We start from the raw sequence: 16,724 nt of genomic DNA, 5'->3' as shown, positions 1-16,724 counted from the left end.
TAAAACAAATCATCTGAAACTAGATTAGGTTACACATTCTTTGAGTTGGGAGTATCTCTAGATGCTACAGAAAGTCATAATGTTATCCCTCTTTAGCCTTCATCTGCCTAACTTGTGCCAGGTCTTGGATGATCCATTTTTTCATCACCCTTTCCAGGTATACTTTCATGAATCCACCCCACCACTATCATCAACATAATTTGGTGCAGATATCCTACTTCTGTGTTTACATAACACCTGATATTTATCTTCACACAGTTTTTTTTTCACATTTAATTAATTTATTGTGCAAATATTAAATTGTAAGCAATCTGAGCTCAGTTGCTGTGTCTTATTCACTTTGTGTCCCTTGCACTTAGCATAGTATCTCATTTGTAGCAAATATCAATTCATGGTTTTCCATGAATAAATGAATAATATACCTCTTAGAATATACATTTTTGGGTCTAAATGTGTTTTATTTTCCACACTCAGGCCTTTATCTTTTCTGTCAGCTCCTTAGAAAATATCTAACCATTGCTTTCTGGAGTCAGTAATTTAAATTGCATACTCTTCTCAAACCAATTTCTGTCAAAGTTAAATTCTTTCCTTTCACCCAAGAAAGAGAACACTTCAGTGCAAAAATATTTTAAGACTCAAAACAGTTTTAATATTTTTGAAATGTGAAATATCATTAGCAAATGAAAGACAGGATAACCATTACCATTAACAGTCTTACTCTAATTAGCTATTAATTATATTTGCTGTTTTATACTATATGAAAGAATCACAGCTAGTTCATAATCATTCTATTTCATTTTCATTCAAAGCTTGAATCTTGAAAGAATCATTAAAATGCCTTCTTAATTTCTTTGCCAATTTGTAGACATCATGACTCATATTCAAAATTCACTGCTTTGTTTATGAAATTTAGATTCCACTGAGATTGTTTACCTATCTGAAACTTCCAGTTCAGTGAAGTACCACTCTCAGCTGGAATTTATCTTTGTCCTCATTTTCCCTTGACTTATCTAAGTATACTTTCAAAGATATTTATGCAGCATACACTATGTACAAGACATGGTGCTAGCCACTTTGGCATGTACAAAGGTGAAACAAGTTGATACCAAGATGAATTAGACATGACTCCTGGCTTCAAAGACCTCATGATCTAGAAAAATAAGATACAGGGGCGCTTGGGTGGCTCAGTTGGTTAAGTGTCTGCCTTCAGCTCAGGTCATGATCCCAGGGTCCTGGAATCAAGACCTGTATCAGGCTCTCTGCTCAGAGAGAAGCCTGCTTCTCCCTCTCCCTCTGCTGCTCCCCCTGCTTGTGCTTTCTCTCTCTGTCAAAAAAATAAATGAAATATTTAAAAAAAAAGAAAAATAAGAAATAGATTACTATATAAGTGTGCCTCTGTATCTGTGTATACAAATATTCAGAATGGCCAGCAGTTATTAGCTCTTACGATGTGCCAAACACAGTTTTACACTTTTACAAGTGATTCGTTTCATTAATTCCAAGGCTACTGATCATAAGACATGTCATTATTGTACCACAAAGGAAGATACATTCCTTAAAAATTACAGCTTGCTTTTTTTTTTTTTTTTTTTTTTGAAGATTTTATTTGCTTATTTAGAGAGAGAGAGAGAAAGTGAGTGAGCAGGGACAGGGGCAGAAGAGAGAGAGAATCTCAAGCAGACTCTGTGCTGAGCACAGAACCTGACTTTGGGCTTGATCTCACAACCCTGAGACCATGACCTGAGCCAAAACCAAAAGTTGGACACTTAACCGCCTGAGCCACCCAGGAACTCCCAAAATTATAACTTGCTCTTGACTATAAGATTCATTACAAATATCAAAGATGTTAATATGTGAAAAAATGCAGTACTTAAAACTAATGAAATATAGTAACTCATTTAATCATCTCAACAACCCTTGAGTTAGGCAATGTTATTTTTCCCATTTTTACAAATGAGGAAATTCATAGAGTTCAGAGACGTTAGGTAACTTGCCCAAGATCACACAGCTAGTAACTAGATGCATGGGAATTGAACCCACATCAAGCTGATTCCAAACACCATGCTCTTAGCCTCTATACCACAGGAGTCTTAGATTCTCCATGTAATAGGGTGTTCAGGAGTTTCCAAAGCTTTTGTTCCTGGTATAGCTTCATTTAAAATTGGAGAAGAATTGGGGCACCTGGGTGGCTCAGTCAGCTAAGTGTCTGCCTTGGGCTCAGGTCATGATCTCAGGGTCTTGGGATCAAGTCCCGTGTCAGGGGGAGTCTATTTGTCCCTCTCCCTATGCCCTCCCCCCAACTCATGCTTGCACTCTCTCTCTCTCAAATAAGTAAAGTCTTTAAAAAAAGAAAATAAAATAAAATTGGAGAAGAATATAGGGATCTCTATCAATTCTTTTTCTTTAATTTCATTTTTTACGTTTGTATTTAAATTCCAGTTAGTTAACATACAATGTAAATTAGTTTCAGGTATAGAATTTAGTGATTTATCACTTACATACAATACGCAGTGTTCATCACAATAAGTGCCTTCCTTAATACCCATCACCCATTTAACCCATCCTTCCACCCACCTCCTTTCCAGTAACCATCAGTTTGTTCTCTATAGTTAAGAGTCTATTTCTTGGTTTTTCTCTCTCTTTTTTTTCCCCCTGCTATGTCCATTTGTTTTGTTTCTTAAGTTCCACATATGAGTGAAATCATATGGTATTTGTCTCTCTCTGACTGACTTATTTAACTTAACACAATAGTCTCTAGCTCCATCCATGTCATTTATAAATGGCAGGATTTCATTCTTTTTGATGGCTGAGTAATATTCCATTGTGTATATATACTACATCTTCTTTATCCATTCTTCAGTCAAAGGACATTTGGGTTCTTTTCATAATTTGGCTACTGTTAATAATGCTGCTACAAACATCAGGTTGCATATATCCCTTCAAATTAGTATTTTTATATCTTTTGGGTAAATACTTAGTAGTGGAATTGCTGGATCCTAGGGTAGTTCTATTTTTAACTTCTTGAGGAACCTCCATACTGTTTTCCAGAGTGGTTACACAGTTTGCATTCCCAGCAATAGTGCAAAAGGGTTCTCCTTTCTCCACATCCTTGCCAACACCTGTTGTTTCCTGTGTTGTTAGCCGTTCTGACTGGTATGAGGTGATACCTCATTGTAGTTTTGATTTATATTTCCCTGATGATGAGTGATGTTGGACATCTTTTCATGTATCTGTTAGCTATCTGTATGTCTTCTTTGGAAAAATGTCTATCCATGTCTTCTGCCCATTTTTTAACTAGATCATTTAGTTTTTGGGTGTTGAGTTTTATAAGTTCTTTATAGATTTTGGATACTAACCCTTTATCAAACAATGTAATTTGCAAATATCTTCTCCCATTCTGAAAGTTGCCTTTAGTTTTGTTAATAGTTTTGTGCAAAAAGCTTTTTATTTTGATAAAGTCTCAATAGTTTATTTTTGCTTTTGTTTCCCTTGCCTCAGGAGACTTATCTAATAAGAAGTTGCTATGGCCGATGTCAAAGAGGTTATTGCCTGTGTTCTCCTCTGGGTTTTAATGGTTTCCTGTCTCACATTTAGATCTTTCAACCATTTTGAATTTACTTTTGTGTATGATGTAAAAAAGTTGTCCAGTTTCATTTTTTTGCATGTTGCTGTCCAGTTTTCCCAACACCATTTTGTTGAAGAGACTTTGTCCATTATAGAAAACCCAAAAGACACCACCAAAAAATTTGTAGAACTGATACACAAATTCAGAAAAGTTGCAAGATTCAAAATCAATGTACAGAAATCTGTTGCATTTCTATGCACCAATCATGAAGCAGTAGAAAGAGAAATCAAGGAATTAATCCCATTTACAATTGCACCAAAAACCGTAAGAAACCTAGGAATAAACCTAACCAAAGAAGTAAAGGATTTCTACTCTGAAGACGTAAAACACTGATAAAAGAAATTGAAGATGACACAAAGAAATGGAAAAACATTCTATGTTCATGGATTGGAAAAACAAATATTGTTAAAATATCTATACTACCCAGAGCAATCTACACATTTCATGCAATCCCTATCAAAATACCAAGAGCATTTTTCACAGAGCTAGAACAAACAATCCTAAAATTTGTATGGAAGCACAAAAGACCCTGAGTAGCCAAAGCAATCTTGAAAAAGAAAAGCAAAGGTGGAGGCATCACAATCTGGACTTCAAGCTCTATTACAAAGCTGTAATCATCAAGACAGTATGGTACTGGCACAAAAGCAGACATAAATCAATGGAACAGAATAAAAAACCCAGAAATGAACCCACAACTAATGGTCAATTAATCTTCGACAAAGCCAAGACCTATATTTAATTCTTGAGAAAAATTGAGAATTTAGTTGAGATGATTAAACTTGAATTAAAAAAAAAATTTTGAAAATCATTTGTCTGAATTTTATATAAAATTGTTATAGTAATCAGATTAAAGAGTTGTTGGTACATCTTTTACCAAGATCAGTCATGAGTCACTGAAATTTTAAAATCTATAAATCTATAATTAACCACATTGCATGTGGATCTAATGGTCCTCAGAATGATAGAGACTGAGCAAATGTTTAAATTAATGCCTACCATGAGTATAGACATCTATTTTTCTATTTTTTAAAGTGAAAGTTAGTAGTTAATGAAAAATCCATCAAAGTTCTCTTTTCTAGGTTTTATAAAAAGAGGTAGCAACACTTCTGTGTAGCATGTCAAAATTCTAGCATTACATGAAGTATTGGAAATAATCCTTGTAAGGAGCCAAAAATGGCTAACCAAAAGAAGAAACTGTATATTTTATCTAAGTAACAACCAGCACAATTTACTTTTTAGAAAGCTAATGAGTTAAGAAATAACAACTATGTACTACATTGTTTTTGCCTATAAGTAATGAAGTACATGAAAGAACAAACGGTAGTTAAATGTACTGTGGGCCAATTGCATAGTCATGGATACCAGATGCTTTATCTGTGGTAATTCAGCAAAATAGAATTAGAAATGTCAAATAGAAAAGATCTCATTAAGATAATTCTTCCAGAAATGAATAAGAAATTCTGTCCCAACTGTTCATATCTTGAGCAGTCAAAATAAGATTGACATGGCTAAAAAAAAAATCTAACATTTTTTCCCAAAATGTGGTACTGGAAACATGTACATCAAAATAATTAGATCACTAGACTGCTTGATTAAAAATGCAGATTTTGACCCCCATCCCAGACCTAAGTCATTAGTACTTCTTTGGGTAAAGTCCAAGAATCCATATTTTAAATAAGCACCTCCACTTAACAATGTTTAAAACCATGCTGGACCTGTAAAAAAAAAAAAAAAAGAAGAAGAAGATAGCAGGAAGGGAAGAATGAAGGGGGGAATTCAGAGGGGGAGACGAACCATGAGAGACTATGGACTCTGAGAAACAAACTGAGGGTTCTAGAGGGGAGGAGGGAGGGGGGATGGGTTAGCCTGGTGATGGGTATTAAAGAGGACATGTACTGCTTGGAGCACTGGGTGTTATCCGCAAACAATGAATCATGGAACACTACATCAAAAACTAATGATGTAATGTATGGTGATTAACATAACATAATAAATAAATAAATAAATAAAACCATGCTCGATTTGAGAACTATTGCTTTAACACTTGACTCTTCCCCATGTAGTACTTTGGACTGATGGCAGAAATGAACCAATCACTAGTTATTTTTTTTACCAAGTTTCAAAAGTTAAATATTTCATTTGCTAGATATTTGTGAAGCACTGTGGAGGGACATAAAAGAAATGTGAGCCCATATATTCAGTTGTATTGCAGTTCTTCGATGTTATATTAAAAATTGTCAAACATGATCAAATGGAAGTACTACATGGTTGCAGAGAAAGAGAATTGAGATTATCCTGGTAGCTGTAGGAATAGAAAGAAAGGGACAACTCCAGAAAGTATTTGAAAGAAAAAAATCAGTAGGATCAAGGGCAAATTTAACATTAGTAGTAAACAGAAGGGGAAAAATAGAATACCTTGTGTTTTGAACTTGGATAGCAGAGAATAGTGAGGCATGAACATGGAGATGGAATGTGAAGCATTCTGAAAAGAATTGAGAGTATGAATGTAGGAGGTGAGACTTTTGCAGCTGGCCCTTTTATTACCCCATTTATAAAGATGGTGAACTGAATTTTGTTTCTGAGTTTATGTATGAAAGGATTTAATCAAATTGAGATCTAATTAATCATTATTTTCTTTTACAGCAATTGTTCAACTGTCAAGCTCTAAGAAAACTAAGTATTCCTGATAATGATCTTTCAAATCTGCCAACCACTATTGCTAGTTTAGTTAATCTTAAAGAACTCGACATCAGTAAAAATGGTAAGATTCTCATCTTATCTCTAAATAACTTGAATTTTTAATTAAAAATGTGCTTTGTTTTCTCTTAACAAATGATATACAAATGATATAACACTTTTTATTTGATTTTATTGTAACTCGAAGCTAATTTTGTTGAAAAGGTAAATCTTAAACTATAAATCTTTTGTAATGGTGATCTATCGGACACTTCCCTCCTGATATTGGGAACAAAATAATTATACCCTCTATCATCAATTTTGTTCAACATTATACTTGACAATATAGGCTGTGAAAAAGGCAAGAAGAAAAAAGATGTAAGAACTTGAAAGGAAGAAATCGTTCTCATTTTTCACAGAAAATCTTAAATAATTTATAGATAAACTTTTAATATATGAATAAGTTTACAAGGTAGTTAGCTATAAGATAATATGGAAAATCAATTGCATTTCCATTTATCAGAAAAAAGGAGTTTACAAAAATAAAGTTTGAAAATATTATGCTACTTAAAATGAAATCAGAAATATCAATTATCCAGGAATTAATGTATTAATAGAGTACAAGTCCTCAAAAGAGAAACCTACAAAGCATCATATAGATATTTTTGAGATTCAGAATATTAGTTACCCAGAAAAGGTAGGAGCAAATTATCCTGGGAAGGAGTTGAAAGGGATTCTGGGTTGCTAGTCATGTTTAATTTTCTGGCTTAGGTAGTTGTTACTTATGTTTGTTGCAAAATTCTAGTCTGCTTTTCTTTTTATTTTGTGATATCCATTGAAATGTTTATTATACAATATCCATTAAGATATATATTTATAGCTTGTGTGTATTTTTCTATGCATGTGAAACATCAATAAAACATTTGTTTAAAAAATTAAGAAGTAACAATAAATTTTATTAAGACAAAAAAAATTAAACTATAAATCAAAGTGAAAATTTCTCGCCCCTCCACTTATTAAAGTCCTTGACTCACTCAGGCCTTTTTTCCCCCTCTGTATTCAGATATTTGATTTAATCTTTTATAGAACATTTTACGAACTTTACACTGTTTATTTTTCTCATAATCAGAGTAAAATTTTTTCCAGCATACTCAGTGAGGCCTACTGGTTCACCCTATTTGGAACTGAACTCCCAATTTCCCTTCTGCTCTATTTTCCCCATAGCACTGACCATCTTCTCAGTATTGTAGAATTTACTTATTTATTATGGTTATTGCGTATCTTTTCCTGCCTCAGAATGTAAATTTTGTTATTAGACGGGAGGGATTTTTCTGTTTTGGTCACTGATATGTCTTGAGCAGTAGCTGGAAAATAATAAGTGCTCAGTAGTATTTGTTATATTTCTGGCCAAACTTACATGTGTGGTGATGTTGTTAAATGCTGATGCTGATGTTGATATTCTTGCTGATGACATTTTCCTTCAAATGTTTGTGGGAGTCTCCCGTGTCCTCAGATATTCATAAATCTTGATTTCCTTCCATATGAATGTGGCTCCTCATTTTATTAGAATAAAGCAAGGATTAATCAAAAAAGTTTATGTCTAGGCACTATAAGGATATAAAACATAATCCCTCCATCATTAAGCAAGTTGGTTAAACTTTGTGTGTGTGTGTGTGTGTGTGTGTGTGTGTGTGTGTGCATGTGTGTGTTGCTTTGGTTTTTTCAGGCAATATGTTTGGTGCCAAAGGAACAGGCATGAACAAAACAGGTCTCTGCCCTCATGAAACGTACATTCTAGTGGATGCATTAGACATTAAATAAGTAATTATGGATGATGAAATAAACAATTAGAGTGAAGATACATTGGATGTGAATGGGCATGTATACCAGTGGAATAAATCCATTTGGTGTGGTTAGGGAAATTTGCCCTAAGAAATGATGCCTAAGCCCAGACAGGACAAAAAGAAGTTGTTATTCAATGGGTATAAAATTTCCTTTATGCTGGATGAATAAGTTATAGAGATCCATTTTATAACATGATGCCTATACTTTACGATATTGTGCAATTCAAAATTTGTTAAGAGGGCAAATTTCATGTTAAATGTTCTTAACACAAAAAAAACAAATAGTTGGGGGACAGAAGGAAACTCTAGGTGGTTCTGGATATGTCTATTATCTTATTTGTGATGATGGTATCATTGGTATTTGCATATGTCCAAGGTCATCAAGTTGTATACATTAAATATATGTAGTTCTTCGTGTATCAATTATACTTCAATACTATTTTGTTATTACGGAATAGTTCAATAAAGGCTATGGCTTGAGGAATTCCCTGAGGCACAGTAGCATCTGAATAAAGGAGAACATTTCATCTGAAGAAAACAATAGGGTGCAAACAGGGACACACACATCTTTCTACACCAACCTAACTTACCACATAGAGGGTTTTTAGGAAGACAATTATAAAAGGACCATGTGTTGACTTAGAGAGAATGGCAGCTAGATTTAGGTGCACTGAAAGATGACATTGTCTACTTTTATTCTTTTAAGAATAGATTTATAGGCCACATATTTGTGTGCGTAGATACTTCTGTACTTATATTGCTTATATACTTAAATACATTCACACATCAATTTCAAATTACAATTCTGAGAGATATCATATGGCCAAAAATAACACATCCCTTGGCCTTCAGGCAGGTTTAGCTGAGTAGTCTGAGTAAATAAATATCTATTTTTTTCAAGAGGATTAGAAAAAAAATCATCCCCAAATATAAACACAAAACTCCTAAGAAACATGTTATTTTATAATAATCTCCTAGTTGCACTCTTACATCAAGAAATTTTTGTTGCCAGGAAGTGAATTGCAAGTTACACTATTTTGATTCAGAAAGAAGTGTGTGAGCATCCTTAGAAGTCCTTGTGAATATTATTTAGGAAGTTTTTGCTGTGCTTATGGTCTCTGTATTCTGGAAATATTTATGCAAAAATACATGCTAGACATAGTGAAGAAATCTGCAAAGATAGTATAGTACAAAGTTTTGATGAACATGATGATATATCAGCCATTGATGGAAGTTATGCAAAAAGTAAAAGATTTTGACATATCAGTCCTTTCACAAAATTACACCTACAAAAGCTGTCCCTGAATTCTGTGGCAGAGACCTAGACAGTTACTTAAAGAGCATAATATATCCTTTGGGAATCTGTCAAGGGAAGAAAGAGTAGATAGGAAAAAATAAGTGCAGTGTCAGCGTCACAATTGACAAGGTTGGAATAGTCCTGGTGGAGGAGTCAAGGTATGAGTGAATGTAATCTGTATTGGCATTTAGATACCGACAGTAGAATGTTTAATTTTGAGGCAGGGACTCACTCAAGTACTAGTCAATCTAGGCAAAAATTTGCTTGAAATATCCTTGAATTTGATAAGTGACCTTTTATGATGAAACTAATTCACTTGGAGGCTGAGGTTACATCTGATCTTGATGGTCCATGTGGCCCCAAATCTTTACTTTTCATATCCATTTCTGCCACCTGACATCCTGATTCACCATTTTCCCTCCATAATTCAAAAATTCTCTTTTACATTAAAAGCTTTTTATTTAAGTGAACTATTGTATACAGAGAAGATATCTACACAATTTGTATGAATAGCTTTCATCTACCTCTCTAACCACAACTCCAACCAACTCATATCCCCTTTCATTTCATTCTCAGGTAATGCCAAATTGTTCCCAAATGCATCAGGCTGGTTACTTGTGACACAAGGAACAATACTATTTTCTCTGCCCAAAATATTCCTTCCTCTTCACAGCTATACCTCCTCAACCAGAGTCCTCGTCACCTTTGAAAGTCATTTCAGATATCATTTATTCTGAGAAATATTCCTGACCCCTTTTACACAAAGAGAATTAATTGTTTAATCTATGGATATGCTATTAACCTTTATTTAGGTCTTATTTTGTATCTTCCAATAAGGTTTTGTGATTTCCTTCAAGAGACACTTGAACACATTTTATTAAAGTTATTTCTAAGCAGTTTATTAGTTTTATATTGTGTTCATTTTTTAAGTACTTTTTAAAATTTTAGCTGATGTTATATGGAAACATTACTAATTTTGATTTCTTGATCTTATATTCAGCCATGGTGCTGAATAATGACCACTAGATTCTTCAGAATTTCTATGTAAAAAATTATATTTTCTGCATATGACAGTTTTTTTTTTCCCATCCTTATACCTTCATATCTTTTATGTCACTTTTTCAAAAGTTATACTTTCCTAGGAAATCACCTATTCCATCATTTAGATATTCAATTTTATTGTCACACATTGCCCATAGGCTTCTCTTATGCATTTTATAGATCTGTGCCATATCTGTGCCTATTTCTTCCTTTCTACTTCTGATGTTGTTTACTCATGCCATCTGTTTTTTCCTTTTTCTATCATCCATCCTGCCAGAAGTTTTTCTACTTTACTAATCTTTCTAATAAAGCTTGTTAGTCTCTCTATTAGTTGGTTTATTTTCCATCGTTAATTTTTACTTTTCTACTTCCTACTGCAGCAATTTTTATTACGTTCCTTCTACTTTCTTAGGGTTTACTCAGTTGCTTTTAGTGTTCTAATATATTTGGGGCTTTTTCAATCATCACCTTATTTTTATTGAACTATATTGCAGACTACATGGTCTGGATGCTACTGATTTCTCATTATTTATTGACTTTTACATTGTGGCCAAGTATATTGTTAATTTTTAAAATATTCCCTTTTGCTTGTAATAAAAAAATAGAAATACACATCGTCTGGTTATTGAGTACACACTAAAGATCTACTAATACTACAATATACAATTACATAAGATATATAGGTACATAGAGAGAAAGAGACAGAGAGAGATGAGAGACAATAAAGAAACATTCATGCTGCATGTAAATCACCCTTCCTCTCTTAAGTCTTTCTGTTACCAGATTTACATGCAGCAACCCATGGGTAAATGAATCACTTTCCATGCCAATGGGTCTTTTATCATTTATTCCTCAGATCTTAATTCAATAGTAAAATAAAAATCCTATGTCTATCAGAGACAAATGCATTTTATGATATTGTGATCTCTGAATAAATAGCCTATGCCTGTTTGTAGAGCTGATACATAGTCATAATAGAGTAAATTGTTTTATATGATAAAGCAAGACAATGAATGATAAGGTTTAATTAGGCAGTGGTTCAGTTTTAAGTCTGATTGTTGATTTGTCATAGCTTCAGAGAGACTGATACTATAATTTAAGGACTTTAATGAAAATGAATTAAAATGAAAGCCCTTCTTAATTCTGCAGCAATTAAGTGATTTTTCTCTCATCCTCTAAAACTTATTTCTGTACAAGAACAGATTTGAACAGCATCATAGTGGGCAAAATCACTATTGTTAGTTAAAATGAAAGGCAATCCGAGTTGAAGGCATTATTATGTGTTTTACTAACTTGCCAGTTATTCCACCCTTTCCCCAATGCATGCAAAACACTGACAAATAATATCCTCAAATTTCAGTGAGGAGAGGGATTTTCTCTCAAACACTCTAGAAAAAGAAGATATGAATAACCAATTAAATGATAAAAATCTTTAAAAATTTGAGCATAAGAGAAACAGAGACTCTAGTAGTATGTATATAAATTCTTAGGGAAATCTATTTTGGGTCACCTTATGTGAGCTGGGGAGAAGATGTTACCATGCAGTTGTTATCAATTAACAATAAATATGCTTTTTCGTGTCTGGCAAATCATTAGACCATTTGTTTAGAGTAAAGCTTAGTATTTTGCCCTATTAAATGTCTCCCTTACAACACTCTTACCATCTTATTTATCTGCAAATCACTAGCACTTCCCTTACTACCTTTCCTTTCTATAGAGTCCACTTCTACCCAAGATTCCAGTGTTGAAATAAACTGAGGATTGACTCCCTGTATTTCCATTAGAGAATATGATGGCAACAAATACCAGGTCTGTTCTCTTGCCACCTTCTCAGCCTGATGCCAGGAGTTTTAACTTTTTTTTTTATTTCATCAAGAAATAAAATCAATAAGCAATGTTTATGTATATCACTAGCACTTACTCCTCAGGGGATGGAGTTTACAATCTGGTAATATAACTAAATATATATTTTAAAAAAGGAACTGCCCTCACACCCTCATCCTTCTGAGGTGTGTTCTGAGCTCCGTCATCTGAACTGATAACTTTTCCTTAAGTAACAGCAGAGCCTTTTCTGAGCTGAGTGATTATTAACCTGTCTTCTGTGTCTCTGTAAATTCTGGAAAATTGTAAGAGAACAAAATCGAACTGGTAATGAAGCATGTGAGCCCTCTCCCTACTACTCTGTACTCCCTCCCAGCGTCAGCATAAACTCCTTGAGAACAAGAACTGCTGCATCATACACTGTTTCTAGATTCTCAATAGCCACTATCAATATGCAGGCGTAGTAAGTGCTCAATAAAGTGGTTGATTGCTAATGAAGGAAAAATTCATTGGTCAAATATGAAGTAAGATTATTAAACAGTTCTTTTTACTATTATAAATGTTTGTTTTTGAAGTAGAGAGAGAAAGGGAGAGAGGCAATCAGGTATCACTTTTCAACTCATTTTGTCTAAGTTAGATTGATTCCTCTGTGAATCAACTTATTGTTGGTCAAAGTCACAAAGACTTCTCAAAATTTTTGCCAGACATATCTTTAAGGTAGAATCAATTGCATGACTATCTTAAATTATTGATTACCTTACCTGCATTTGGTTTTTCTCTTTATAATGCCACTAAAATAGGCAGAGTCTTGCAGGAGACCTTTTGATTCTCCTTGCTTACGTTCCTACTGAGTTCTTGATTCTCTTCACTAGGGTGGTTAGAGGTAAAGCAAACCATTCCAGTCTGTTTAGTTTTCTTGTTTTTTTCTCTCTCTTTCTTTTAAGATGTAACTGACCTGTACATTTTCTCCCAATTTTAATAACCTAATTGCTGAATGCTTTTGCTTTCTCATATGCAATAGGTTGCTCCCTCTGAAATCTCTCTATAATCATTACTTCTTACTCAGTGGAGTATTGCCTCACTTACCAAATATCTTCAGGGAATGCAGGTTTATACACAAACTAATTTTCCAAAATAAAATTATAATTTACCCCTTTACATATCAAAATATTTTATTTTAATGATTCTGGTTGGAAATTGTTCCAAGAGTGTTTTGTATTGCATTATCTTCTTTAAATTGGTGTAATTAATGCAATTTAACTTTTCCAGGTTGACTCAAGTTCATCATGAGCTATCTTACTGAATTTTTTTTTAGTATGTGTAGCTGCTTACCTCTACACAAGATAAGAATGATAGACTTGAAGAGTTCTGTTAGTAACTAACTTAGTAGTGTTTCCCATCACCCCTTCTATTATTAGACATCAGTTATAATTTATTCATACTGATACCCTGCCTATTTTGAGTAGCCCCTACCTATTCCCTCTAATAAATATCAGTTGAACAGTATATAAAGAATACAAACATTCTGAACTAGGTTTTAGCACTTGTTGCAGATATATTAAATTCAGAAATAAGGAACTTTATTCCTGACAACTACACTCAAAGTTTCAGGAAGTTGATACCATCTGAAATTTGACTGAAGGTAATTATAGAACAAATGCAGTTTACAGTGCCCCATGTAAAAATGCTATGTAGTCAATATTGAGTGTGCACTAAACTCAGTTCCAGAAAGCTGGGTTGTTTGTATTTGACCTAGAGAGTACGTATGGAACAAATGCAACATATGGTGCTCTGTTATAAATGCTACATTGCCAATCTTGGGTAGCTAAGACTTACACCCCAAAGTAGTTTAAATTCTAGATTTGATGGAGGCAGCTTAACAGGTAAAATTTGATAGTATTTGGAATAGGGTTGGATGGTTTCAAATTCTGGCTAGCCTCTGAGACTCAGTTTCTCCATTAGTTAAATGGGAGTAATAAACCACTTTAAAAAATTGTTGTGAAGATGAAATAAAGCAAAGTGCTTATAACATTTTCTCAATAAGTTCCATTTTTTTTCTGCTCCTACACCTAATCCAATTTACTAGATATACAAATAGCCTGCCTGCTTTCTCAAAATTGAAAAATAAAAATAAAAATCAGTATCACAATGAAAATACAATATTAGATGAAAATATTAAAATCTCATAAACATATTTCCTCCTTTATTTTATACAAGATATAACATTTTGTTTTTGTCTTTTATCGGCTAATGGCACTTATATCCCAGAATGAACCATTTGGACTGATGATATCTGTGAAATTCGGAAAATAAGCTTGTCAACACGCACTATCCACAACTATTATGTGTACTGATTCATACAAAATTTATAAGTAATAAACATAAATTTTAATGCATTTGAGAGAGCACTAACTCATTCAAAATTTGGTATTTGTAGGAAGTCTTTTATATTATGTTTGACTAGAAAGAGATACCTTTGAATCCTAAGCTTCTGTACTAAAATCAAGTATTTCTTTCCATATTTCTAAAGTCTTTTAGTTCATTTCTTCAAGGTATTGATGTGAAAATATAATTAGATCCAATTTAATACACACTTGCTGAGTTTTCATTGTTTTCCTCGGTCTGATCAAGGGACTGTCAGGAATATCAAGAAATTGAATGTCACCTGAAGAATCTCATTCTCCGACTCCAACCCCTTTTCAGATCACTTTCTCTTTTTTAAAATTTTTTTATTAACATATAATGTATTATTTGTTTCAGGGGTACAGGTCTGTGATTCATCAGTCTTACATAATTCACAGCACACACCATAGTACATACCCTTCCCAACGCCCATCACCCAGCCACCCCATCCCTCCCACCCCCCTCCACTCCAGCAACCCTCAGTTTGTTTCCTGAGATTAAGAGCCTCTTATGGTTTATCTCCCTCTCTGGTTTCATCTTGTTTCATTTTTCCCTCCCCTCCCTTATGATCCTCTGTCTTGTTTCTCAAAATCATCATATCAGTGAGATCATATGATACTTATCTTTCTCTGATTGACTTATTTCGCTTAGCATAATACCCTCTAGTTCCATCCATGTTGTTGCAAATGGCAAGATTTCATTTTTTGTTGGCTGCATAATATTACATTGTATATATCTATACCACATCTTCTTTATCTATTCATCTGTTGATGGACATCTAGGCTCTTTCCATAGTTTGGCTATTGTGGACATTGCTGCTATAAACATTGGGGTGCATGTGCCCCTTCAGATCAGATCACTTTCTTATACAACTCCAATCATCATTTAACCCTATCAGAACCACCAATCTATTAATATTCTGACGTATCCTTCCAACCTTGCCTTTTTTGTTTGTTTTCTTTTGCCCTCTTTGCATGGCTTGAATTCTGTGGTCTCATCACATGACACCCTTGACGCCCCTTCCCCTTTCATATCACTCTGCTTGCTCAGTAAAATGACAATCCTGGCTGAATCCAATTCTCTACCTATTGCTAAAAGGATCTGGAAAAACCACTCAATCACACTGACCGATATCACTTAAATTCATGATCAAAAATCTGAAGTGCAAACTTTGTTGTCCTCTGCCTTCAAACTCCCACATCTTCTCTCCCATCTCTGTGGCTACTGATTCTACTCTACTGAAAAAAATTAAAGCTCTCAGATGATAACTTCCCCAGACACTTACCATCATATCTACCCATCCACAAGCATCTGTACCCATAGTCTCTGATTCCTGCCTGTTAGTACAGATGGACTATTCCTGTTCCTCCCTGGAGCCAGTCTCTCCACTGAATAACCACCCTCTCTTGCCTACTCATGGATATCACTCCAGCAATTCTTGCTTTCTATTAATTCATTAAGATTTTCTACTCTGCCTGTTGACTCTAATCAGTGTACACACATGCTGTTATTTTTTCCATTCTAAAGAAAGCTTCTTGGCTCCTCTTTCCTGAATGTCCCCTTCCCCCTTGCAGCAAAAGTTGTATCTATAATTTCTTTCCCCTCATCTCTCTTAAACCATTCTAGTCTTTAAGCCCACTACTTCTCCAAAATCATTTCAGTCAGGGCACCCTGATCTCTGCATTACTAAATCCATAGGCAGTCTTTGGCCATCATTTCATTTGACCTATCAGCATCATTTCAAACAACTGATCACTTCTTCCTACTTGACACATTTACTTCATTTGGCTTTTAGGAGTCAATACTCACTATTTTTTGTCCCATCTGTCTGATTGACTTTGTTCAATCTTGTATGCTGATTCTCCCTATCCTCATTTTGGAGTCCTTTATGCTTCAGTTCTTGGTCCTCCTTTCTTCATTATCTTACATCATTGGTGTTCACATTTTGTCTCATGGTTTAAATACTATCTATATAATAATGAATCCCCAATATTTTGACCTACAGTCTTGACCTCTC

The 16,724-nt window shown here is 34.0% G+C and overlaps 1 protein-coding gene across 11 annotated transcripts in view; it reads left to right on the top strand.

The window, feature by feature from the left end:
• Window positions 1-16,724, top strand: part of LRRC7 (leucine rich repeat containing 7) — a 524,922-nt gene that overhangs the window by 232,687 nt on the left and 275,511 nt on the right. For all 11 annotated transcript variants that reach the window (XM_078072925.1, XM_078072926.1, XM_078072928.1 and 8 more), the window contains one exon: window positions 6,269-6,386. In XM_078072925.1, the coding sequence (XP_077929051.1) occupies window positions 6,269-6,386 (118 nt within the window). The remainder of the gene's footprint in view (window positions 1-6,268; window positions 6,387-16,724) is intronic.

Source organism: Halichoerus grypus, chromosome 5, assembly GCF_964656455.1.
Source record: "Halichoerus grypus chromosome 5, mHalGry1.hap1.1, whole genome shotgun sequence".
Lineage (NCBI taxonomy): Eukaryota > Metazoa > Chordata > Mammalia > Carnivora > Phocidae > Halichoerus > Halichoerus grypus.
Note: the sequence above shows the minus strand (reverse complement) of the source record. Positions and strands in the feature narration are given on the sequence as shown.